Source organism: Peromyscus maniculatus, chromosome 3 (genome assembly GCF_049852395.1).
Source record: "Peromyscus maniculatus bairdii isolate BWxNUB_F1_BW_parent chromosome 3, HU_Pman_BW_mat_3.1, whole genome shotgun sequence".
In the NCBI taxonomy this organism is placed as follows: domain Eukaryota; kingdom Metazoa; phylum Chordata; class Mammalia; order Rodentia; family Cricetidae; genus Peromyscus; species Peromyscus maniculatus.
In genome coordinates, this window is record NC_134854.1 from 24,087,388 (window position 1) to 24,114,090 (window position 26,703).

A 26,703-nucleotide genomic window follows, 5' to 3' on the forward strand; every position below is an offset into this window, starting at 1 on the left:
AAAATTCAATATAGTGCTTTTTTTACATGTCATTTGTTTCATGTTCGTGTGTGTGTGTGTGTGTGTGTGTGTGTGTGTGTGTGTGTGTGTGTGTGTACATGTATCAGAGGGCAACTTGGGGAAGCCAGTTCTCTCCATTCATCATGGGAATCTCAGGGATTGAACTCAGTGTATCAGGCATGGGGACTAAGCCACCTCACTGATATGCACAATGTCTGTAAGACAAACAGACTTGTTTTATTTAATAGGGTTAATTTCATTTAACTGTATGCTTTATCATTAATAAACTACAACAATGTCGCCTTTAATCCCAGCACTCGGGAGGCAGAGGCAGGCGGATCTCTGTGAGTTCGAGGCCAGCCTGGGCTACCAAGTGAGTCCCAGGAAAGGCGCAAAGCTACACAGAGAAACCCTGTCTTGAAAAACCAAAAAAAAAAAAAAAAAAAAAAAAAAAAACCCAAAAAAAAAAAAAACTACAACAACGCGAATCCTACTCAAGCTGGACTTGAGACTTTCTTCTTCCTTAAGCAACACTATTGATAATGTATTAATAGTGAAGAAACCACTTTTGCTTTTATGAATGTTTTGCTTTTTTAAAAAAATATCCTAAAAGTCATACTTACACATTGTCTAACTACAAGTGTTTCATCTCCGGAAAATAAGTCCTGTGAAATTGTCAGCCCGTGGTCCTTTGGCTTTAGGATGTCATCATCAAGATCATCACCATTAGACAGAGAAACTTCGTTTCTATGCTCTTCTAACTCTTTGCTAAGTGGTTTAAATTGCTCTTTAGCATTCTTGTCAATTCCTGTAGCAGTATGAGGACCAACTTGACCCTGTGATGTGATGTCATTGAAAGGGTGTTCCTGCCAACACAGACCAGGTGCTTGTTCTGATTGTATAGAGTTTTCCTTCACCTCAGATAGTCTAGAGAGTTCTGTCTGCTGAGCAAATGCTATACTCATTGACACGATGACCTAAATAAATAAAGGAAACAAACGAAAAGATCAATTCAATTCTTAAACAGCAGCTGGAATCGAAAAAGGAAATTGTTACTTAGGAGTGCATACATTTTAAAAAGCCTGGCCTCAACCCATACCCAACACTGCTTGGGTAGCCAAAAGTCTGAGACTAGAAAGCCCAGGGATCTAGGGCGAAAACCAAATACTACTGTTCTAAAAAACACAAAAACAAAAACAAAAACATCATAACAAGATGACTCCTAGACATTCTGCTATGCTCCTATCAGTCCTTGTTCAGCCATCATCAGAGGAGCTTCTTCCTCCAGCAGATGGGAAGAGATACAGAAACCACAGCCAGACATTATGCAGAGTGAAACTTTGGAACACTCAGCTCTAAATGGGATGTCTCCATCAAATCCCTACCCTCAGTGCTCAGGGAACTCTGCTGAGGAGGAGGCAGAAAGGGTGTAAGAGCCAGAGGGGATGCCAAGGGGAAAAAAAGCCCTTCTAAATCAACATGAACAAAGCTCACATGAACTTTCTGAGACTGAAGCAGGTTCTCTTCATAAATACTAGTGTTTTTATGGGATTCCTGAGTGTGTGAATGAGTGGGTGTCGATGATTACTGTGCCTCTCTTAGGCTCTTTTTCTTGTTTGTTCTGTCCAATTTCAATGTGTTAGTTTTTGTTTGATCTTATTATATTTTGTTTTATTATGTTTGGTTTTATCTTTTAGAAGCCTGTTCTTTTCTAATGAGAGACAGAAAGGGAGTGGATCTGGATGGGAGGGGAGGTGGGGAGGAACTGGGAGGAGTAGAGGGAGGGGAAACCATAATCAAGATATGTTACGTGAGAAAAAAAAATCTATTTGCAATAAAAAAAAAAAAAAACCTGGCCTTGTGGTTTTAAGAGAAAAGAAATCCTACAATAAAGTAATGGACAAACTCTACAATGAACTGAGTGTCCACATAGTTATTGTACCATACTCCTAAATTTAAAAAAAAAATGAAAAAGTTTTCTAACAAGAGCAGGAAACATTCAGTTAAAAAAAACAATAAAACTAGATAATAAAGTTTTAATATTTCTTTCTTCCAAGAAAATATAACTATTAGTAAATATTTTTCTGAGCTCTTTTCTTTCTTTTTGTATATAGATATGGACAGATACAGGTCAGAAATTGCCTACAAAAATGTAATTATATTCTAAACTATATCTTGGTCATAGCTTATCTACAGTAAAAATATTTCTGAATCAAGAACAGACTTATTATATATATATATATATATATATATATATATGCTTTTAATCAATTCTCTACTGGCAAACATTTAAGATTGGTTTTCACTTTGTTGGTTATTTTTGCTTTTTTTTTTTTAGAATAATGCTATGTAGCCCAGGCAGACTCAGACTTATTGTAGCCCAAACTAGTCATGAACCTGTAATCCTTCTGCCTCAGCCTTCCATGACTGGAATTACAGATGAACACCACTGCACCTGGCATGTTCCATTATGCTATTTGAAGCATAATTTGTAATTATATTATCATTCGCATCCTTTCTTACTTCCCTGCAAGAAACTTCCCGAAGTGGAGTACCTGGTTCTAGGGACTGGTAAGGAGGATCACATGTTTCTGACTTTCCACTACAATTATGACACTGTCTATTTCCTCCCAGCACAGGTACTTCAACATTCTGGCAAGTCCCTAAGCCTTTGAGAACCAAATGCTCCAACAGCTTTATATCAAGTTCTATGTCCACAGACCATCCACAGTTAGGAGAGCCGGCTGTCATGAGCTCAGGGTGAGCTTATGCCTGGAGTCGGAATCCTTGGTGCTTGACTTTCAGCTTTCAAAAACTGTGGTTGAGCCCACACAACTAAACTGATTTAATCTCCTGTCTTCAACCTGGTTCTAAGTAGCCCATTGCTTTCCAGATGCTATGTCCTCCAGAAGTGAGAGTCCTGTTTTAATAGAAATCAAGCTGATAATAGCTACACCAAGAACAACAGAAACACCTTCAATCAGTTCTTTAAAAAATGTATTATTTCATTCACTATTCATTATAAGCTGTAAGGCAGGCACTGTTAATGTTCCAATATGATGAGTAAGGAAACTAAGAAAAATGAAAATACTAAATGAGAGTACATGATGTGCCCTACACAAAGCAAACAGATGATGGAAGGGAGGTTTGAGCTCTACACTCTTCAGCTCCTCTTCTGTAACATTATATATACCTCACTATGATTTTCATATCTGAATAGACCTGTCTAGAAGTAAGACTCTATTACTAACTGGAAGAATATTGTAGTATCAAACCACACATCCAGAAAAATTGTGTACAAAGATCAAAAACAATATCAAGGTCATATCTAATCAATATTAGATCAGTGATTTGAATCAAATTATGTTCAACTATAGACAGAACTCAAGCCCTTTAAACACGTATTACACTGCTTCTGTCCCAACAGTCTCATGACTATTCTTCCCCTACCAAATGAGACCTCTTAGGTGGCTATGCTACCCCAGAATGAAAGGATTTGGTAATGTTCTAGGCAGTCATCTGGAATATATGCCATTATAGCAAGATGTGAAAAGAGAAAAGAATTAGTTAAGTAGTTTTTTGTTTTGGTTTTGTTTTGTTTTTGTTTTTGTCAGCCGTATTTGGTTCTCTCCTAGATCTCTGGGCTGTCCAGCCTCTGGGTCCTGGCCCTCTAGGCAGTGTCAGGAGTGAGCTTCCTCTCATGGTCTGGGTCTCAAGCTGGACCAGTCATTGGTTGGCTACTCCAACTATACTCATAGATTGGTGCCTAGCCCAGTGGTTATCACAGAGGTTTCACCCAGCAACTGATAGAAACAGATGCAGAGACCCACAGCCAAACAGTAGATAGAGTCTGGGGAATCCTGTGGAGATGGGAAGGAAGGATTGTAGGAGCCAGAGGGGTCAAGGACACCACAAGAAAACTCACAGAATCAGCTAACCTGGGCTCATAGGGGCTCACAGAGACTGAACCGATAACTAGGGAGCCCGCATGGGACAGACCTAGGCCCTCTGCACGTATGTTACCGTAGTGTAGCTTGGTCTCCTTGTGGGACTCCTAACAGTGGGAGCAGGGGCTGCCTCTGACTCTGTTATCTGCTTTGGGACCCTTTCCTCCTACTGGGTTGCCTCATCCAGCCTTAATAGGAAAAGAGGTGCCTCATCTTACTGCAGCTTGATATACCATGGCTGTAAGATATCCATGGGGGGGGGGGGATTGCCCTTTTCTGAAGAGAAGTGGAGGAGGAGGAGTGAACTGGGGCAAGAGGAGGGACTGGGAGAAGAGGAGGGGGAAAACTGTGGTACCATTGGGACGTAAAAGCAGAATAAATAAATAAATAATACAGCATAGCAAAACATATTGCCAGCATTTTCTAGCTAACGGTTAAGACCTTCAAAGTGGCTTTTACTTTAATTCCCTGAATTGAATCTGGCCTCTGACTTTGTCTCTCCACCCTAAGAATATAACACAAAAAAGAAAAATAATTTATAAATGCAAAAGAGAAGCAAAGAGAGTGGGGTGATGGTGGTGCATATCTTTAATCCCAGCACTCAGGAAGCAGAGGTACGCAGATCCCTATGAGTCTGAGGCCAGCCTGGTTTAGAGCAAGCTCCAGAACAGCCAGGGTTACACAGAGAAACCCTGTCTCGAGAAACCAAATTAATGAATGAATTATTAATTACTAATTTAAAAATAGATTTAAAAAAAGGAAAAGCAACGAGATGGGCTGGGAAGTGCCTACCTAGTGGGCACGAAGCCCTGGGTTCAACTCATAATATCACATAAAGAGCTGAGCATGATGTCATATAAAGAGCTGAGCATGGCATCACATAAAGAGCTGAGCATGATGTCACATGCCTGTCATTCATGACATCACATAAAAAGCTGAGCACGATGTCACATGCCTGTCATTCATGACGTCACATCAAGAGCTGAGCACAATGTCACATGCCTGTCATTCATGACGTCACATCAAGAGCTGAGCATGATGTCACATGCCTGTCATTCATGATGTCACATCAAGAGCTGAGCATGATGTCACATGCCTGTCATTCATGACGTCACATCAAGAGCTGAGCACGATATCACATGCCTGTCATCTCAGCCAGCACTCAGGAGGCAGGGACAATAGGATCAGAGCTGCAGCCATCTCTGCTATATTGAGAATTTGAGGCCCTACCAAACAAACAATAAAAATGAACCTCAAAACAAAAACAAACAATGAGATATGGAAGACAGAGGAAAATGTTGAATATCCATCTCACTGTTATTACAGTTCCAGTATGGTTTAATAGAGAATGATGGGAATGTTCCATAAAAAAGGGCTGGGAACATTTACAGAAGATATTCTAAAGATTCAAGAAGGGCAATGGATGGAAAGGTTTCCAAAGACATTACCTTTTATGCCCCCCAAACACTTGATGAGGACCTTCTTAGAAGAACCAAGAAGAGTCACCAAAGATAAGAATGCTAATTTGAAAGTTTTGCTATGTTTATGTTATGTTTATATGTTTCAAAAAGAAAAAAAAAAGATCCTAAAATGAAAGTGTAAAATGCAAGAAGAGGTTAGAAAACTAAAAACAATTTATAGAGTTAGGGGATGCTGCTCAGTAGTTGCCCAGCATGGTTCATCCCAACCACATTAAACATACACAGCAAATTAAAAACCAAACAAAATACAAACTACTTCAGAAAAAGACAGCTTTTCCAACTGCTGTGACTAATATACTGACAGAAACAAATTAAAGAAGGAACTACTTGTTTGAACTCTAAGTTCCAGAGAGTTAAATTCTTTATTGCTTGAATCTAGGTGGCTGGGTAGACCATCACAGTGGCCAAGGATGTGACAAAAGTTGTTTACATCACGGCAGGTGTGGAAGCAGAGACAGGCAATGCACACTGCGTTGGCTTTCTCCTTTACCACCTCTTATTGTGTCTAGGCTTCCAGCCTACAAGACTCTACCCAGAGTCTCCACAGTTACTTCTCTCTGGGAACATCCTCAGACACACCCAAAGGTTTGCCTCACCAACTTCCTAGGTGATTCTAAATCTAACCAATCTATCTCACAAGGAAGGTAAATATAAATACTGATGCAATAAAGTAATTATGTTCTGTGGAACAAGAAACACCAGACACAGACCGTGACTCCTTCTAGGCCACACACAGTAAGTTCACTGCATCTTCTCTTTCCTACTTTTTACAACTGAGAACTTTCTGCACCAACTGGTCTCCAGGTGCTTTATATGCAGTGGCTATAAATTTGATTCTCCTGAGAGTTGCTATTGTTTTCTTTTTACACTGAGAAAACTGACATTAGTAAGTTAAGTAACTTTCCTAAGTTCACATATTTAAAGCATAACATGTCCAACAGCAAATCTCATGTTAACTTTGAGACCCTAATGTAACATTTTATTTGAGAGTCTTTGTAGGCACTAAGAACAAGAGAAGACTTGCATTTCTCTAAGAATCACACAATGATTGACACACAAACCATGACTCACTTTTCAAGATCTCCAAGAACTATTTATTCTGCTCACACAATAAATGAGTCTTCACAGCTTAGACATTTCCCAGGGTCTTCATCTAACACTAACGTCTCATGTTATTTTCTTTACATTTTATCATTATCTTCCTTTTAAAAATGCATTCTCCACTTAGATCGCTATTTTGGAACAGTCAGTGATTTTTAAAAAAATTTTTTAAATTCATTTTTATTTTATGATCATTGGTGTTCTGCCTGCATGCATATCTGTGTGAGAGTGTCAGAAGCCCTGGAAATGGAGTTACAGACAGGTGTGAGCTGCCATGTGGGTGCTGGGAATTGAACCCAGGTCCTCTGGAAGAGCAGTCAGTGCTGTTAACTGCTGAGCCATCTCTCCAGCCCCACAGTTAGTTATTTTTAAAAAGGATCAAATAGCTCATAACTCAGTGGTTCCAATATTAAAATGCAAATGAATATATGTATTCTGAAAGAAAATACTAAGACAAAATAAATGGAACTATAATGTGGCCTAGGGTGGTTAATACTTGAGTCTAAAAGATGGGCTCTGGGCACAGCAACTGAAGATTCCAAGACAAGCAAACACCACATAGATGAAGCTCCTTCACTCAGCCAGGAGCCAAGCTCAGTGGCAATTCTCTCTCGGCATCTCAGGTTGCTATCTAACACCACAGTAACTGCTTTGAGCAGAGGTAATAGACAGAGGACCAAACACCTTTCTTTCCTGACTAACCATTTTTAAAGAAGGCCAAGCTCCTTCACAAGGAAGGTTAAGACCAGCAACATCCATAGAATAGTCCACTCAAAACCAATTATTGTGCCAGGTGCATGGTGCACACCTCTAACTGCATCATTCGGGATGCAGAGGCAGGAGGAGTCCAGGTATGTGGTGCACACCTCTAACTGTATCATTCGGGATGCAGAGGCAGGAGGAGGATGAGTCTGAGGCTGGCCTGGGCTAAACAGTGAGATCTTGTCTCAAAAGAAAGAAAGAAAGAAAACAAAGAAAGTCTAAAATACTTATAGTTGAATCTATTATCTGACAATTTACAGGTAAATTATATAGGAAATTTATGACTCAAAATGTATTACATGCCATCAATAAAATCTGCCTTTTGAAGGCTCAAAGAGAGACCACCTCCCACATCAACTATACACCTACCTTAGCGATTTCTTCTTCTAATCGTTCTTGATACTGTTTTTCCATCAACTTAACCGTATTTGTTTCTTTCCTCCCTTCAAATCCACCAGGAAACTAAATGAAAAAGCAAAATATGACGTATTTCTTTATACAAATTGTATTACCACCTATTTTTAATCTATTCTCAAGTTTTTCTAAAATAATATCTTAGCAAACTTCTGGATCCTTTTAACAAAAAGCAAATTTCAGTTTTTAATTAAAAACATCAATAATAATCCTACAAAATTATGCTTACTACTATGAAAAGAGAGAAAGATATTTACACTTATAATTAACAATTCTAATACAGGTTAAGGGTACTTATAATAAGATTATGTTTCTTTTATGTTAAAGCTATGACTGTATTTCTTGGTTAAATTTTTTTCTTCTTCTTTGTAGTTGTATGATCCAATTTTCCAAAATACGAATAAATTTGTCAGCATAGCAAACATAAGCATTTTCTAAAATATAAACACATTCTTAGCATCAAAGCATTTAATAATTATGTGAATTTCTTTTTTAATGGGTCAGTTTTGTTTTTAATGTGTTTTACATTTATTCACTATGTGAGTATGTGTGTGCACATGTGTGTCACTGTGTGCATGTTAAGGTAAAAAATTCAACCCATAGGAGTGTTTTCTCTTTCTACTATGTGTTTTCTGGGGATCAAACTCAGGTCTTCAGCAAGTGCCTTGGCCTGCTGAGCCATCTGCTAGTCCTTATGCGTCATCTCGGGCCCTGCTGTCTCTGGCTCAGGATGCTAGTCTACCCAGTGCAGATGTTCAGGGTCAGGTGGGCTTGGCCTTCTCCTGCTGCCACTGCTGCTGCCGCTGCCACTGCTGCTGAAAGCTCTGCCTGACTTAGTCCCTGTGCACCTGGTCCAGGACACCTTCTTCATCTTCACCAGGCCTGCTGTGGACTTTGGCCCGGGCTGGAAGACAGCCTTAGGATCAGGGTGGTCCCTGGCCTCTCTACCTGCTGCTGCTCCAAAGTGATCATATCTGCCAGGGCTGTTCAGACAAATAAGCTCTGCAGGTGTAGCCTCCTCCCACAGTGTCTGCACCTCCCAGCCCTAGTGCTGCTTCCCACCTCTGTCTAGCTTATTCTCGAGGCTATCAGAGTGGGGCTCAGCAGCCCAGGGACCAGCACGCTGGTGATGCCCCTTGCTCTGCCCCATCTCCAGCACATCTCAGAAGGAATGGAGCTGTAGTCCATGTACATGGCCTGAGAGCAGGTGGGTGAGGTAGGCCTACCTTATGTTGAACATTACTCATTTGACATCCATAAAGACTGTTATTAGTGTGTTCAAGATAGATGATAGCGTTGTAATTTCTGAGCCATGACTGAGCTGTCCAGCCCAAGAGTTTGGAGCTGTCATGATCTTCCCTACTGACTCATGCACACAGGTCACAAACCAGGTCCCTGAAGCTGGAGCCAAGCGGAAGTGGAGGAACTTAAGTGGTGTTACATGGTCACAGTGTGGCACAATGGCCTGGTTTTCTGCCACAGATGTAAAGCCAGTGGTTCTGGGTCACAGTGAGCAGTGTTTCTGTGATGCTGATCTCACATATGAGCTACACTGTCCCTCAATCCAGGACAGCCACATGACCCAGACGTTCTTCTAAAGCCGAGTGTCTCCCAGTACTGAAAGTATTCAAAGTGAGGAGGGTCCAAACTGCCCCACTCACGCCAAGGTGCTTGTCAGCACCACCGTCTCCACAGTGCCGTGATGTCAGTCTACAGCAGCTTTGCTGTCTTCCCCATCTTCTCCTTTCGGATCCAGAGCTCCTCAGCAACCGGCAGCGTAGACCAGCATGCACCCTTTCTTCCTGAGCTTTGGGCACCTCACATTTGCTTTGAGTTTGAGACTTCAAGTAGGGGCAGATCTATCACTATGACAGAACTTGTAGGCCACCTCCACAGTGGCAGAGGGGTGGGATTGGAAATGGGTTCGGGGTCCCACACAGGTTGTTCTAGCTTCTTTGGAACCTGGGACTTCTTGGAACTGTCAGTGCTCCTTGGCCACTAGGTGCTGGCTAGGGCCCTGGTCCTCTTCTTCAGAGATGGCACTCAAGAGGCACTGGTAGTAGGCAGGAAGGTCTCCCTTTCCAGTACCACATCAATTCTTTTTCGTGGCCTGCTGTGTGTCTTTCTTCCAAGCAATACACCTGGCTAGTTCTGGGGGCTGTCTTCGTCTCACCCACAGAACAACAATCCACACCCACTGATGAGAATTTCATCCAAACAAATAATTCCTATGAGTGCAGGAGAATACAGAATGTAGCTATTATCTTTCCCTGATGCACAGATTAAGAGAGAGCAATTATCTTCATCTTCTCTGAATGCAGATTGAAGATCAGAGTTCTGCTGCTAGAGATTTGAAGAGTGGAGCAGGGTGTTTCCCTGTGTGGCATGCACTGTTCAAAGAGCTTTTATAGAAGGTACACCTCTGCTAGATGAGGACCCATTAATCAGCACCAGGACCTGGAATCTCGAGTATTCCTGAACAGTGGTTGAAAGATGGCCTGTCCTGATTCCCACAGTAGGAAGATAAGGGCACTGAAACTGATTTCCTATGCATAAATCAGTTCTCTCTCTCTCTCTCTCTCTCTCTCTCTCTCTCTCTCTCCTGTCTCTCCATATATATATATATACAAACATCTATATATGTTACATCTATCTATCTATCTATCTATCTATCTATCTATCTATCTATCTATCTATCTACCTACCTATCTATCTATCTATCTTACAGTAATAAAGAAAAAGAGAGGGGCACATGGGGGAGACCTGAGAATGGGAAATAATCAAAGAAGATGATATAACTATACTTTAATCAAAATGAAAAAAAATCAGGACAAAATTTAAATTGATAACATACTTGGATAAGGGAAAAAAAAGACAAAAAGCCCTCACATTTACTTTCTCTTTCTCAGTGTTTTTCTTGAGCTAAAAAAAAAAATGCAAATTTCTTTAAATATTTTAAATCTTTTGTCTTTAGTAGATAATGACCAAAACACATTCATAAAAATGACAGTAAGAAAAATCAGGGTATTTAAATGTTTAAAAATAAAGAGAAGAAAAGTAATACCTCTGTGGTGCTGGCAATATACTCATTTAGACAATTTTCACAGTCCACTGTTTCCTGTACATCAGATTCTTTAAATGCCATTGAATCAACGCAGAGGCTAAATATAAATAAAAGACGGTGACTGATAGTATTAAGGGTTTCGAGTCATTTTCCAAAGTTTATAACATACATACATATACTTGGAAAGGTGGAAACAAAAAATAATATGCCAAGGCTTAAAGATACTGTAACTTAAGTCATATTTTTGTCTAACTTTTATATTTAAAAGTAATGTAATTAAAAGAGTATTTTTGCAGATCAACAAATAAACTTCATACCATTTTAGAAAATATATTATATGTCTACAGGCATTAGTTTTATAAAGTTATTGAAGATACATTATCTAGTAAAAAAATAAAAATCTCACTTTTATTAAAAAGTATTTAACACACACACACACACACACACACACACACACACACACACACACACACACTCAGCCTGGAAGAAAGAAGGCACACACCAAAAGTCAGAATGGTCACCTGCAATGGGACTGAGGTATGTGGCAGGAAGAGATGGTCCCTAGTTTACATAGTTATTTTTGGACTCTGCTGTTTTTTAATCTATTCTTTGTGTTTTCTTCCGAACCTGTCTCCACTTTACATTGTCTATAAGCATTCATTAATTTATGAATTCTTCCCTAAAATGCTTAGTGTGCATAATAAAAATAAAGGAACACGCAAACTAGGAACACAGGAGCAGAGAAAGGGAGGAAATTATAATTTTCATTTTCAGGAATGTAATTACCCACTCCCCATTCACGTGTACCTATACTGTCTTCTTTGTTCCAGTCTCCTACTTATCTTCTCCAATTTCTTCTTCTTCTGTTCTGTTCTACTTTTTTCTCCTATCTCCCTCACATTCGGTTTTGTCTAAAACTGACCATATACAAACAATGTCATTGTCTAGCTTTATAACTTAACTTCTGATGGCATTTGGCCCGTTTCAACTATTCAGTAATATAAACAATGCTACAATATTAAATATAATATATCTTTGATGTTTCCATCTTTATTTCTCTATGATAAAAATCTCATGGCTGAAATCCTGACACTTCATTGGCAATGACTTTATTCTGTAAGCTTTATTGGTATTTATCCCAAACTGAAAAAGACTAGTTTGGTTAATGCTGAATTCACTGCTACCCTCTAGAACCGATGTGTTCACTGGCCCCTTCCTATGTGATTTCACCCTCTATATAAATGCAGTCAAGTCCCACATTCTCTATTAAACAACACAGGATCGTAGTATTGTTCTCTATGCTTCCAATAACATGTCTATCACATGTGTCAGTGATCATTCTTTATTCTACTTCCTGGTATTCTAGTAGGTAACATTATAGGAATGTGCAATGAAAATGTTATGCAGACATGGGCTTAAATTCTAGAACTTTCCTTATGTCTCTAGTTTATAGTCCCAACCATTATTATCTTTTAATAATTACTTGTGAATAATGCTTCCTTTAAAATTACATTGAAATGCCTGAGAAAAGCCACTTTATATATATCTCATTCACTTTTTAAAGATCAATTTTAAGTTAGTATATATGGAATTCAATATCATTATGGCACTTTCTAGCAAAATGTATTTTAGCAGATTCTCCTCATTGCCTTTCATATATCCTCCTTCCCAGCAGCTTCTCCTCACTGACTTTCTTACGTCCTCCTTCCCCTTAAGACTTTTCCCCTCAATTCCTTTCTGCTTTCAAGTCACAATGCATTCTTTTGCCCTCCTCCATCTTCAACAGCAACTCTGTTTACTCTCAGTCTCTATTTTTTTAAGCCTTATACTCTCTCTCTCTCTCTCTCTCTCTCTCTCACACACACACACACACACACACACAGCTGTTACAAGCTTGGATCTGCATACAAGGGAGAACATTTTGTCTTTGTGAGTTTGGGCCACTTTGCTTACTATTATACTTTCCAAATTCACTAATTTTCTTGCAAATTTTGTAATTTTATTTTCTTCTACAACTGAGCAAAATTTCATTTGTTCAGTATGCTGAACATTCTGATTACTCATTCATCTGTTGGTGGACATCTAGGTTGGTTCCACTATTTGTTATTGTGATTAGGGAAGCAATAAACATGGATGTGTAGGTATCTCTGAGGTAGGATACAGAGCCCTTTGGGTGTGTGCCAAGGATGGGTATAACTGGGTCATACATTAGCTATTTTTAATTTTCACATTTTTTAAAAAAAAATATTTTGAGACAGGGTTTCTCTGTGTATCCCTGGCTGTCCTGGATCTCGCTCTGGAGACCAGGCTGTCCCCTAACTCACAGAGATCTGCTTGCCTCTGCCTCCCTAGTGCTGGGATTAAAGGCGTGCGCCACACCGCCCAGTTACTTTTAATCTTCTAGAGACCTCTGTGTTGAGTCCCACAATGGCCGCACTGGTCTGCACTCCCACCACCAGTGACTATGTCCTCTCTCCCCACAGCCACGCCAGCACTTGCTGTCATCTGATTTCGTGATCTGAGCTGTTGTGACCGGGGTGAGGTAGAATCTCATTCATTTGAATTTCCCGAACGGATAAGGATGTGGAACACTTTTTAAGAATACTTATGATTGACTGTTTCTGTTTCTTCTTTTGAGAACCATTTGCTCATTTCATTAACCCATTTGTTAATGGCAGTTTTGGTGTTAAATTTTTGCAGTTATTTCTCACTGCTGGATATTAGCCCCGAATAGCAAAGATTTTCTCCCATTATATTGGCTAGATGTTTGCTCTGCTGGTAGTTTCTTTTGCTGTGCAGAACTTTCGTATTTCATTGTGTGTCTAACTCTCCTTCCACAGTATCTACTCAATGCTCTTCACAATTTCTACTTCATTTAATCCTCACAATACTAAGGGAGACTATTATTATTTCTGCTACTACTTAGAAGTGCTATAATCTATTCATGATCATGCCACATTCCACATCCATGCCAGCATTATTGATTAAAAATAACTGGGCAGTGGTGGCACATGCCTTTAATCCCAGCACTAGGGAGGCAGAGGCAGGTGGATCTCTGTGAGTTTGGGGCCAGCCTGGTCTACAGAGTGAGATCCAGGACAGCCAGGGATACACAGAGAAAGCCAAAAGTTAGTGCAGATATCAAATGGCTCGAAAAGTCATGAACTTTTCAATCTCAAATATCTGTCTAAAAAGGTTCTGGCATGAGGTCACTAAATATTTGTTAAATGAAGATTCTGTTTCTCTTAAACTATTTCAAGTCGACTGCAGAGGATAGTAAGCTCTTAATTAAAATGTAAGAAAGTCCAGGAAGCTGGTATGAGCCCAAACGCAGAAAAAGCAAAGCTACCTACGTTCTCAGGACACCACCCTGCCACTGCCACCTTTTCCTCACATACTGGAGAAAGTATCACTAAAGGTTAGTCACTAGTTAATCACTACTAACAGACTGAAATACACTGACTGGTTGACAGAGAATTTACATCAGACACTGGTGAATAACAAAGTGAAGGACATCCAGGGGAAGGACCATGTCTTACACGGCTAGGATACCAGCCATAACAAAGCAGTGAGAGCGAGGTAAAGAATGCACAACAGATCACACCCACTGTCGGATTTCATCCTCCAGAACAACATCTTTATGAAATGTGAGCAAAATTCCTATGGTAAATGTCTTTGGGTCACATTTATTTCGTGCATCTAAGAGGCACAGAATGATCTCCTGTTTATTTCTTCTTATGTCTCTGATCAAATTACACTTCAGTCTTAAAATAACCTCTCTGGATCTGCTGACAAATGACAGACAGCACATGCACAGATACCTTGGCTGCACTGTGGCGTCACAGATGGTCTGAAGTCTCCCCTGCAAACCCTGGATCTCTGCTGCAGAATGCACTTCTGCCTCTTTCGGCTGCTGCTGTATGCTGCTCACAAGGCTCTCCAGCCCCTGCATGTGCTCTCCTTGGTCTTTACTCTTTTCACCCTCTGGGAGAGAAGACACCTTGCTCTCATGACTGACATCTGTGTCACAGGAACAGAATCAAAGGCACACTTTTGGTAGAAGTTTCTTGGTGACAAAGCAGAATTACTTGTGTGTACAGAAAATACTTGTGATTCTTTAAAAATATGCTTTTAGTGCTACCTCAGGTTTCAGTTTCACTTATTCTCATTAAAGAAAACAGCGTGATTCAAGATCACAGTTTCTATCCTCGTGGTTGTAGTATCACTAAATCTAACAATTTTACATCTTTAAGTTTAAAACAATTTAGAAACAGACAATAAGAAATGACAAAGGCTCAAAGAGATGAGGAGTCTAGACTCACACTTTAACGATGACAAAATTGAACAAGAAGATGACCATGAAATGCCCAAGGTCATCAAATTATCACAGATCTTTAAGTAAAAAAAGCAAATTTGTAACATAAAGTTCTGTAATATGTTATACACTTAAAATTTACCAGTGTTCTGTAAATTGGCTGGAGAATGAACTGACAAAGATTTTGCTTCCTCTTTTGCCACATTTTCTTCAGCAAACTCAAGTTTCATACCATCTGTTTGCTGTCCATCAATCTATTGAAAACAGAAGAACAATGGCATAAATATACAATCCACAACTCTGAAATCTATATTAAAACAATTAAAGAACTTTGCATTAAGTTTGTTTTTAATGCCCTACAATTGTGTTGCTCTGAATCAAACACTTTGTTTCCTTTTGACAAGTGACTCAGTGTCATGTCCATGGGAATGAAATTGTATTAGCAATGTTCTTTTATATCCAGAGGAATGTTCACTTTCCAAAAACAAATGTGTCACAGAAATTTGAACTGAAAGCCCTTTAAAATTTTAGTGCAAACAACTACTTTTTCTTATCAATACTTGACAACATAATTTCTATTTACCTCTGGATGACGGCTTTAAGAAGGTAACTGACAAGCAGTCCCCTGCTGCTAGAGCCTAGTGAGAGACACCTGAGAGGATGAAGGTGGAAAGCCAAGCGGGGCAGCCACCCCCAGGGTGGAGCTGCAGCAGAGACAGTGAGGGACCCACGGAAAGCTACTGGCAGGGAGGAAGCAGCTGCAGAGGCTTAGAGAAGGGCAGTGGCAGGGACTCTGCGTCTTGGGGGAGCAGACAAGTCAGGACAAAGAGGACCTATCCAGGGGGGACATTCTCTCTGAAAAAGCTCTTATTTCAAATACCCTGGGGAAAAAGTGGGGGCGGGTTCCCTCACATATATCTAAATTACAAGGGACTTTAATAGCAAGAGGGAAGGGTCTTGACTTGCCAGACAAAATGAATATAGGATGCGATGAAAACCAGTGAGTAACAGGATAAAAACTATGTTCCAAGAGGCTATTTTAATTGGCCACTATTCTCTTTATTAGGTGTTCTCTACTACACACCTACCTCCTGAACATGTTTCTTATTTCCTTTCTTGTGTGTGTGTGTGTGTGTGTGTGCGCGTGTGTGCGCGCGTGTGCGTGTGTGTGCGTGTGTGTGATTACACATGTATTCATGCATGTTTTTGCATATACATATTATATGGGGGTGAATGGGCATGGAAGTCAGAGGTCAATAGCAGATGTTTTCCTCTTAAGTCTCTAGCTCAGGTTTTCAGAAGGTTTCCTAATGCATTAGGCTAGGCTGGTTGGCCAGCAAGCTCCAGGGATCCTCCTGTCTCCACCTCCCCCACACTGAGATGCAGGATATGCCGCCTTTTACATGGGTTTGGAGGGATTAAACTCAGGTCTGCTTCTTGCATAGCAAGCACTTTACTGAGCCATTCTCCAGCCCCCTGAGTACATTTAAATGGGGGGATCTTACCTATTACCCCCAGGGGAAAAATAAAACCAGACAATATCATGACTTCATAGCCTAATATTTTAATATCTTTACTCAATTCGTTCACAAATACCTACTGAGATTTTACTATGTGCAATCCAAGTGCTGTGCTAACAGGAAGGAATAAACACAGGATTCTCTGATTTGAAAGTTTGGAATCTTGTGGAAGAGGCAGATCAGTAAACAATTACAATAAAATGAAAAGTAATGTGATAGGCCTAACAGAGAGCCTTGAAACATGAAAGAAAGAAGAGTAACCAGGCATCTAGGCTAAGAGGAGCTCAGAGGAACAGAGGGAAAGATGTCCAAGCCCAGGTAGGCAGGAGAAGACGGCACAGAAAGGAGCCTTTAAACCACTGGAACAAGAAAGAGGAACAAGCCAAAAGGACGGGAGGAGGATGGGTACCACTAGGCAAAGGGAACAGCATGCAACAGGAGTGAGTTTGGGTTCATCTGGCTGAGAAGAACAGTTTCGGGATGCCTGTCTTTAGAAAGGCCTGCTTTTCTCTTGGCAGTAATTAGAAAACCTGACAAAGAGCTCTCTACGCTAATACAGACCTGCCTGAATGGTTAATTGTGGTTACCATCGCTACACAGAAAAGCACTAGGGTCTGTGTGAACACTTGCAGAGGTTGCTTATCTACCACTTGATAGAAGCCTTTGGACTCCTAAGCTCAGGTAAACACTGTTGGTATATAATTTGAACATACGACACTCACACTGGAAGAATTAAAGTGTGTTAAGTGACTCTACTGAGCGAGGACATGTGCACCCGCTTTCTTTGGGTCTTTGGCCACACACCCTTTCAAGCTCTTCCAAAGCTGACTTTGCCCTGTGTCCTTTTGCTATGATGGGACCTAGCCCTATATACAACTAAAAATCTTGAAAATTTACCTAAGCATTTTAACAGAACTGAATGCCAAAAAGTATCCCAAATAAATGAAAGTCTCTCTTGACATTTTTTCTTACAATTTGAAAATCAGAACACTTATCATCAACAATATAAGCTTTAATTCTGTGATATGGCTATTAAGTTATATTATGTTGTATATGTCATCTTCCCTGATTTTTAAAACTACATTATAAAATAACTATAGCAGAACAAAACTGACACATATGGATGTTATGTGCAAAACAACTAAACTGTCTTCTTTAAAGTATACAGACAGACCCATTTCCTTAAAAAATATTACATGTAACAGGCTAAGGATATAGTTCAGTGACAGACTGCTGTCCTACAGTGTGCCTTTGTACAAACTCCAGTAAACAAAAAAAAAAAAGGAAAGACATCTATATAATTAAATACAATTGTTTCATTTGCTTAACATTTGACATTCATATACTTAATTCATGACTTAAAAAGCCACCTCAGAGAGTTACAGAGAATTCAATTTCTGCAAATTTCTTCAGCTCACTGATAAAAATGCTCTAACACAAACATATAAGTGGTTACTATTTCTGCTATCCTTTTTCATGTTCACTTATTTTAGAACTTCTCGACTGACGGGAAGAGAGTAATAAAATAAATGCAAATACCACATTTTCTATCCCACAGACCTTGCTTAACTGCGTCTGCAGTATCACAAGCTTGCTGTATTCATCTGTTACTTTACTGAGAAGGGTTTGCACGGTATCTTGAAAATCTGGACAAAAAAAGGCAAGCCATTATATTAATTTCACTTTACAGTACACGTTTACCTTTTTATAAAATATGATTTACCAACTTACAATTTTAGAAAAACATTTGGAAGTAATAAAACCCAAATATCTAGTAATAAAAAATTTTAAAAATCATTACATGAAATAAGTGGTATAACATTCACTTGAAAACTTCATCCCAAGATACATTTGTTTCTGTAGCTCTTTATTAGCGGGTTGCTCATTACCTATACAAATATACTAAGAACATATAGCTGTGACGGAACAGCAAGAAATTCAAGTTGTAATTTGTTAAGAACAAAAAGAAACGAACACCACATCTATATGAAGGAAGCTATCTCTTTCTTTGGTTAGCTCTAGTTAGCCTGGAATTGCTATGTAGACCCAAAGTGCCAAGGACTCACTGAGATTCACCTGCCTCTGCCTCCCCAGCATGGGCACTGGGTTAATGGCCTGTGCCACCACATCTGGCAAAAGATATTTTTTAATGTATCTCACTACTCAAATTTTTGTTGTTCACTTTTAAAATTATAAATCATTAATTTAAACTTAGTAAACTCAGTAAATTTTAAAGATTTTAAAAGGATCCACAGTTAGAACATTAACAGAAAGAATTAGAATGAAGAAATGGGCGGGAACAGAGAAACAGAGGAGAAAGAAACAAGGAACAGTAGAATGTTTAAATTATCTGCATAGTATGACTGTTACACTAAAGTCTAAAAATGTACATAAATGTAAATTTCATGGCTAAAGAGAAGTTACTATGGTAGAAAATTTATCTATAATTAAGTTGTAATAAAAGCTAAGTTCATAAGCAGTTGACGTAAACAAAGTAAATCCTGTTGAACAGTGTGGTGAGCTTTTTACCTTGAACTTGGTATCTATACTCTTGTAAATTTAGTCTTTGACTGTGACTGTAAACACCAGAATTCGCTTTCTCTTCTATATTCATTTCACATTTTAAAGGAGTATGGTGTTCATCAAGAGAATTGTTTAGAGTCTGTTAACAAAATTAAATATTTTAAATTAAAATTTTGATTTCTTCTTAATATTATAAAACATTATTAACCTAAAGGCAAAAGGTCAAAATAGTATGAATGGAATCTTAATTCCCTCTTCCTCCACATATGAAATCGATCTGCAGAAAAACCATGTTTCTCTTTGACATGAAATTATTCTTTTTTCAGGAAAAGATTGATAATCTTAATTACACAAAATGATGTGTTTTTTCTGTTTCCTTTTAATATTGAAAAATATCAGGAAGTGTAAAGCGTTCACTTACATGGCTCCTACTCCTACTCTCTACCTTGAAAATATCTCATTACTATGTCAACTATCCTTGAACAAACATCACAAAGTGAAAAGTTCAAAATGACAATTAGAGAGGTCTGTCAAACACAGCAAAATGACAATATATCAAGGAAGAGATTATACTAATGCCCTTTCTATAATATGCAAGAGTGTTTTCTGTGGTCTGTACATACACAAAGTTAAAAATATCCAACATAGTATTCTCCAGAACAGCTGATAATCCCACTATCATTTAAATACCATTTCATGTTCTATGACTTGATAAGCCATCCAAGTTAGTTTTACCTTTGTCCCTCACATAATTGGAAATAATCATGAATGATTTAAAAGATTTAAAAGCCAAATTGTTTATGGCTGTTATTTCCTGCATTTTTTAAAGTTAAGCCACACTGTCAGTTAGTGACTGAACATATTAACTGTTCAGCATAGTCACAAAGGTAGCATTTTATCCCACTGCACCCTTAATGAACAAACTGGGTCCCAGAAAGATTAACTAGCACCTCTCTGAGGAGAGCAATGCTTACAGCTTCCACTCTGCTGGAGATACAACTTATCTGAATTTCTTTGTTCTTTTTCTGTGCTGACAGAAATTGAATCCAAGACCTTAAACAACAGGCAAGCGCTGAGTCACTGAGTCACATCCCTAGCACTAATTCCCTTTGTTCCAAAGTTCCAAACTGGCTATCAGAAAAAAAGCCAGATGTTCATTTAAAGCTCACAACTCAGCAATACTTTCTAAGTACAGCTCGGTACAGAAGGGATTCAGGAAACATAGGTGGACGATTCTGCTCATCCAATCAGTAGCAATTTAGACTCTGGCACTTCTTGTCCAAAACTACTGTTAAAGTAACAGTTTACCTCTGAAATGTAATGGCACTCCTCAGACACTGCCTTCTGAAGTCGTTCAATGAGCACTTGTAAAGGCTCTTTATCATCACCTAGAAGAAAACATTCCTCATGTGAGCCATTCACTGGACATGTGTAAGTAACACTGTCATGTTTAACTGTTTCAAGCAGAAGCTTTCCTAAAATAAGACACATTTTAATTTCTTCCAAATTTATATTGTGCAATGTAAATGTCTCAGACAAATTTCTAAGATTTGCAATTTCTATTCTATAAAAGGGTATAAAGCAGTGACCTACACTCCAACACAAGAAATACATCTATATACTTATCATTAAATACATCACTGCAAAACTCAAAACTTTGACAAATGAGTCTTTACTTTTTTGCACAGGGACATAGTTCAGTGGTAGGGTACTCTGACTAGTATGTGCAAGCTCTGGGTTTCAACCTAGTGCCACAAAATTAAATTAATTATTAAAATAAAACTTAAAAAATGTTTTCTGTTCTCTTCTCCTCTTTTCAGAAACACTGATCACTACTCACTAAACTGCTTTATCACCTACTAATGGAACAACCAACTGTCAACGGAAAACACTGGACAGGCTATCTGAAGACGGTATTAAACAAACAACACATGCAAATACAAGTAAAATCTTACTAAGTCAAAAAGCCAAAGAACTCTTGAAATGAAAAACTGGCATCCTTCTTTAAGGGACTCTTGAACTCTTACTTTTTCAACAGAGCAGTTCTGCTGGAGTCTTAGGAAGCACCTCCTTCTGATGGTAATATGGGAGCCAGAGGTGGTCAAAAGACAGGAAGCCAGGGGAAAATTCCTCAGCCCTCTACTGCCGCGGCCCACACTATGTTCCACCTTCCACTATGGCTCCTTCATTGTACTTCCCACGGCGCCATCACCATCTCCAGGATGTCCCTCTGTTCTCAGCCTTAGGGCCTCTGGTCTTTGACTTCCATGGTGATTCTATTTCTTATTTTCAGCCTAAAAGTCTGCCCTGGGTTTTAGACTTCTCCTTTCAGCTGATTAGTGACTATTTCTTTTCAAAGTTAATACATATCCTTAACTTAGTATGTTCTAAACTGACTTTACTATTTGCCTGTGGTCTGCTCCCCTTTTTGACTGAAACCACATTTATCCGGTTACACAGGTAAGAAACTTCAAGATCACTCCCAACCCCTCCCACCCTTACTGCTGCTGTTCAACTCTGCTGTCATTTGCTTTCCAGTCTCAAGATTAATTAGCTCAACATTTTATTGGGATTATGGCTAAGGTTCTTTAACTCATCTTCCCATCAATTCTTTCATGCCCCCCCCCCCCCCAGTTAATCACACTGGTGTCACCTTAAATAAAAATACCACTCTTGCTTCCTCTAAGTAAGAGTCCTGCAGTAGGTCTGTCTGATCAGTAGCAGGAAGCTTAAGCATGCTTCATTCAAGGTCTATAAATCTTCTAGTCGGGCACTTGCCACTCTTCAGCTTATCTCCCACTACTTTCTTATACAACTTGAACTTTCAGTTCTTCAAAATGGATCACACACTGCTAAGCCAATGGCTCCTGCCTCATTGTCACAGGAAGCACTAAACTTCTCCTTCCTCTCCCATTCTTGCGTTCATCCTGGAAGCCAACTGGATTATTTCTATTCTGGTATACTTCAAGTTATAATGCAGCCAATCATTATAATATGCCCTAGAGAGGTGCTCATTTCTCTAGTGATGATTTGGCATGTATGGTTCAGTAGGGTTTACAAGTTGTCAGTCCACTTTCCAGGTGCTTTCTGAATGGATTATACCTCCATGCAAAAATGATGCAGTGATTTTCACTTTCTTAGGCACCTCAATGATATGATCAAACAAATCCATGAATCACTTGTAAAGCCATCTTATCCCATGGGGCCTGAGAAAGGGCAGAATTATAGACTGATGCATTTTAAGTGTTGCTTACATGTTTCATGGAGATAGTCAGAAGCTGTTTACCTGTCTCCTGTGTCTGAAGAGCCTGGAGCTGGCACTGGTGCATCTTATGAAGCTCATCCATCTCTTTCTCGTGAGCAGAAACAAGCTGGTCTTTAAGGCTACAGAGAGCTTCATCCCTTTCCTTTTCCATAGTGTGACGCACCTGGTCTGTATACGTCGAGTAGACCAGGGAAAGGCATATCCGCTGGGCTTCCATCTGAAGCTTCAAGTCATCCTGACAGTGAGTAGATGTAAACATTAGGAAATTCAAAGAACAACTTAACTTCTATTTCTTCATATATACTGAACTTCAAAAGAGAAGACACTTCGTAGTTTTAAAATTCATATGAGGGAACTGGTCTGCTTTCCTCTTCATCCAGATGCTCTGACCTACCTGTCTTTCTCAAGAAAGGTAGTAGCATGTATTTATTCATTATTGCAATGTAATAGTCAATTGGGATAGTTAGTATAACTAGCAAGATTTTTATTTTTTAAACAATATTTTACATGCTGAAAATGAAAATGTAATAAACATCAATGTACACAAAACTCAAATTAATAAATCCTAATATTTTATTCTATTTCCTCAATATCTCTTTAGATTTAGAAAGAAAACATTAGAGACAAAATTTAATTTATGATGTTTGATTATTCTTTGCCCACAAGTAACTGTTACCAAAAATTTAGAATGTCTAGTATCATTTCCCAGTATACATATAAATAGCACATTATATTGTGTATTTCTGTGTATTTCTACCAATGGCATTTATTTTGCAAATTTCTTTGCATTCCATATCAATGTGCTGGGGGTGCTTTCAATCAGAAGGCAGTAAATTATGATTACATAGTCCACCTCAGACAAATGAGTGAATGCTTCACTAGTGAGCTGCCCATCATGTATCAGACTCATCTGGAATGCCTGCTGACATAAGTTCATGGTATCTGGCCTCTGCCCTCTGGTTCAGGAAGTCTAAGAAATACTAGTTCTGGCCTGTTTCCAAGTGCTGCTGCTGCTGCTGCCCAGTGACCACACCCACCCACCCAGGGTTGTAACTGCTGCTCACAGACAATACACAGGCTAACTTCAGTAGATCTTGCCAACTGGTTTATATAACTGAACTAATTTAATAAAAAATGTGAACACTCACATCCTTGTATCCATGTCAATAAGTCAGAGTAACTTTGCCAATGTGATGGAGGATAAAATGCCATTTTACTCATGAATTTGTAAGGGTAAAATACTTTTTATGTTGTCATTTGGTTTCTCATCTGTGACACACATCTGTTCATTAAGTTCTTTGTATTTCCTCGCGTATTTACGCCATCTTTACAGTCCTTGTTTGTAATGTGGCAAATATCTGCTCCTAATAATTAAGCTTGTTTTAGGTACTGTTTATAAAAGAGACATGATCAAATTTCTTAATGCTTTCCTTTGAGTTTGTTCTTTTTAATTAAAGGCTTCCTGTCTTAAGATCGCAATCCTACTTTCTTACATGTGTGCCTTAACTAACCTAGGGTTAATTTTTCCTAAAGGGTAAGGCTCTAACTCCCCAACTTCTCGCCTTTAATATAAAATCAACTGTCTTAAAGCACTTGTAGAATCTTGTGAGCTTTCCCTGCTGTCTTGGCTTGCTGGTTTAAGTCTCTTCTCAAATATTACCTCACAAGAACAGCCTCCCCTTTACTTCATACAAAAACAAAAAAGACATACTCACCCTTGGAATATCCCTTTACATTAAAGAATGCAAAGACCAGACCACAGCAATGTGTACCAGGTCGTTAATGTCTAATTTCAAACACCTTATCTATGATTTAACATTTTGTCTCACTTGTTCACCGTCTTTCTCATTTCTTATTCATATTGTATTGCCTGGCTGGGAACTCTAAAGACACGGTTGGAGAGCAGAGCTGAGAGCCTGCCTTGACTGGGAAAGCTTCTGAACATCACCTTAGAAGCCATCGTCACCTTTAGTTCCTTCTTTCCTGATTTCCTACCTTTTTCCTTTAATTTAAAACTGTAAAAGACCTGGTAACTTTTGGAGATTCTTTCCTAGCAGAATTTAAAAATGATCAGGTTGTCTCCTGTATGTTTGGTATGGATGGGAGATTAAATAGACAGCATTTTCAGATGCTGAAAAATTCTTCCGTTCTTGGGATAACCACTAATACTTTATTAAGAACTTATTCAGCCTCATTCCTAAGTGAGATTAGCCTGTGATTTCCTTTTCTTGAGCCATTCTTGCCCACTCTGTATCTCAATACTAACCAGCCTCACAGGAGAACTTTCTGTCTTGCCTCTCCTGCTCCTTGGATTCTCTTTTAAATTCTATTTACTACGTACCTACACTCACCATTGAGAGTTTGTGAAATCCACTTGTGCAATGGTCACGATGCAGCAGTCTTAGTTGGACAGGTGAGAAGGAAAACTGATTACAGTTCCGGAATTTATAATGGCTAATGGCTTACTTAGGCTTTGTATTTCTATGTGAGTTGGTTTGGGTAATTTCTATTTCATCAGCAGTGTTTATTTATAGTACTCATCTCTTATTTTTAAATACTTGTGGTATCTGTACTTGGGTTTTTATTTCCATTCTTCATTTTGTTTGTGGTTTCTCCCTTGATGACATTCTTGGAGACCTAATAATTGCAACCTACTGATCTTTTCAAATGAAAAACCATCAAACTTCTTCAAAACTTTCCCTTTTGGTTATTCAAAATTCATTTATTTCTGCTCTAAATTTGCTATTTTTTTTTCTACCTACTTTCTTTAAATGTAGATACTTGGATGCTATTTTATCTTTTTGAATAGCTTAACTCATTTTCAGTATTTATTAAATCGGCATGTTTAGGGTCTAGAGAGCCATTTCAGTGGTTCTGAGCAAAGGCTGTCTTCCAGGAAACCCAAGTTCGGTTCCCAGTTCTCACCTCGGGTGCCTCACAACCAAGAGTAACTCCTTTTTCAGGAGGTGCCCTGCCCTCTTCCGGCCGTTGAGGTTATTCACACGTCACATATACTCACCCAGGCACACATGTAAATGAACAACTGGTGCACGTAAGCCTAAAACTGTCCCCTCTATATGTCATGTACCATGCAGTCTGCTTACAGATAGTCTTGCCTCTTCTACACCCATCCTTACAGATCAGCGGTAAACCAATTAAATTAAACTTCAATACATTTTCACCGTGAACTGGATTAGAAATACAGAAAGCAAACTAGTATTTCATATTAAACATTTCCCATTCAGAAATGAAAGTTTTCATTTATTCAGGGCTCATCCCCCTTCACTTGTGCTCAGGTGGGCTGTTCGTGTCTCTGTGTTAAGAAGAGGTCTTGCTCTGTAGTTCAGTCTGGCCTTGAACTCACCAGCCCCTACTTCTGCTCCTGAGTGCTGAGATTATGGCATATACCACCACACCCAGGCTGTTAGACATTTCAGCATTCAAGGTTTTGTTTTTTGTATTTTCACATTATTTGACTTTAAGGGTTTTAACTCATTTCCTTCATTTCTTATTAAATTACACCTGTGAGTTATGACAGTTAACTGCCTTTCTGTCCATCAACATCATGTATCTTTTTGTCTTTACAATGGTTAGGACTTTTAGAAAATGCTATATAGTAAATGACAAAGTCTCATCTTCTTCCTCTGAAGTTCTCTTTTGTTTCACTATTGACACTTGAAAAATGGGCTTCATTTTCCTCTTTAAAAATTTACTGTGTCAGATTTAGTCTAGGTACTGCAGGTCTGGCACACAGGGCCTTAAGAACGGCAGGGTAGCGGTTCCTCCTGTGGTTACTATGCTTCAGTATCTCTTTAAACACACCTCACTTTCCGGTCTCTCAGCATAAGAAATGATCAATTCCTGCCAGTCCCATGGCTGCCTCACATACCAACACTGGAGACACTTTCTATGATGTTTTCTTTCTCCTTCTAGCCAAACTACCTAAGTGTATTAAAATAAAAAAAACAAAAACCAGAAATTATACTTCAAATGTGTTTCTTTTCAGCTTAAAAGAAAGCTTATAATGGCCTTTTTTAAATTATTATTTTAGTAAGAGACAGTATCAAGATCAGGGCAGCTAAAGTTGGAAATCAAGTCCTCTCCTATTTAAAAAATTAAAATTGTATTTAATACCTTTAGGGTAGTTACCACACATTACACTTTTCAAAACAATTCCATGTTTAACTACTAATTAGTAATTGGTCTCTTGATTCTATTCAAGTTATTGTAAAAGTAAATTATCTCTATATTTGATATAAGACCGTAAGTGTGATTAGAAGTCATCAAACTTCCCACGGCTTCCTTCTTCGT

General features: G+C 38.8%; 1 protein-coding gene across 23 annotated transcripts in view; it reads right to left on the reverse strand.

The window, feature by feature from the left end:
• The window catches only part of Akap9 (A-kinase anchoring protein 9), a 124,123-nt gene that overhangs the window by 68,878 nt on the left and 28,542 nt on the right, over nt 1–26,703 (reverse strand). For 18 of the 23 annotated variants that reach the window (XM_076566264.1, XM_076566261.1, XM_076566268.1 and 15 more), the window contains 9 exons: nt 22,414–22,627; nt 20,436–20,515; nt 19,134–19,266; nt 18,165–18,250; nt 15,227–15,338; nt 14,591–14,789; nt 10,770–10,866; nt 7,661–7,753; nt 624–977 (listed from right to left, as the gene is read on the reverse strand). In XM_076566264.1, coding sequence (XP_076422379.1) covers nt 624–977; nt 7,661–7,753; nt 10,770–10,866; nt 14,591–14,789; nt 15,227–15,338; nt 18,165–18,250; nt 19,134–19,266; nt 20,436–20,515; nt 22,414–22,627 — 1,368 coding nt within the window. The remainder of the gene's footprint in view (nt 1–623; nt 978–7,660; nt 7,754–10,769; nt 10,867–14,590; nt 14,790–15,226; nt 15,339–18,164; nt 18,251–19,133; nt 19,267–20,435; nt 20,516–22,413; nt 22,628–26,703) is intronic. The other 5 variants (XM_076566270.1, XM_076566267.1, XM_076566263.1 and 2 more) reach the window with 1 other exon arrangement.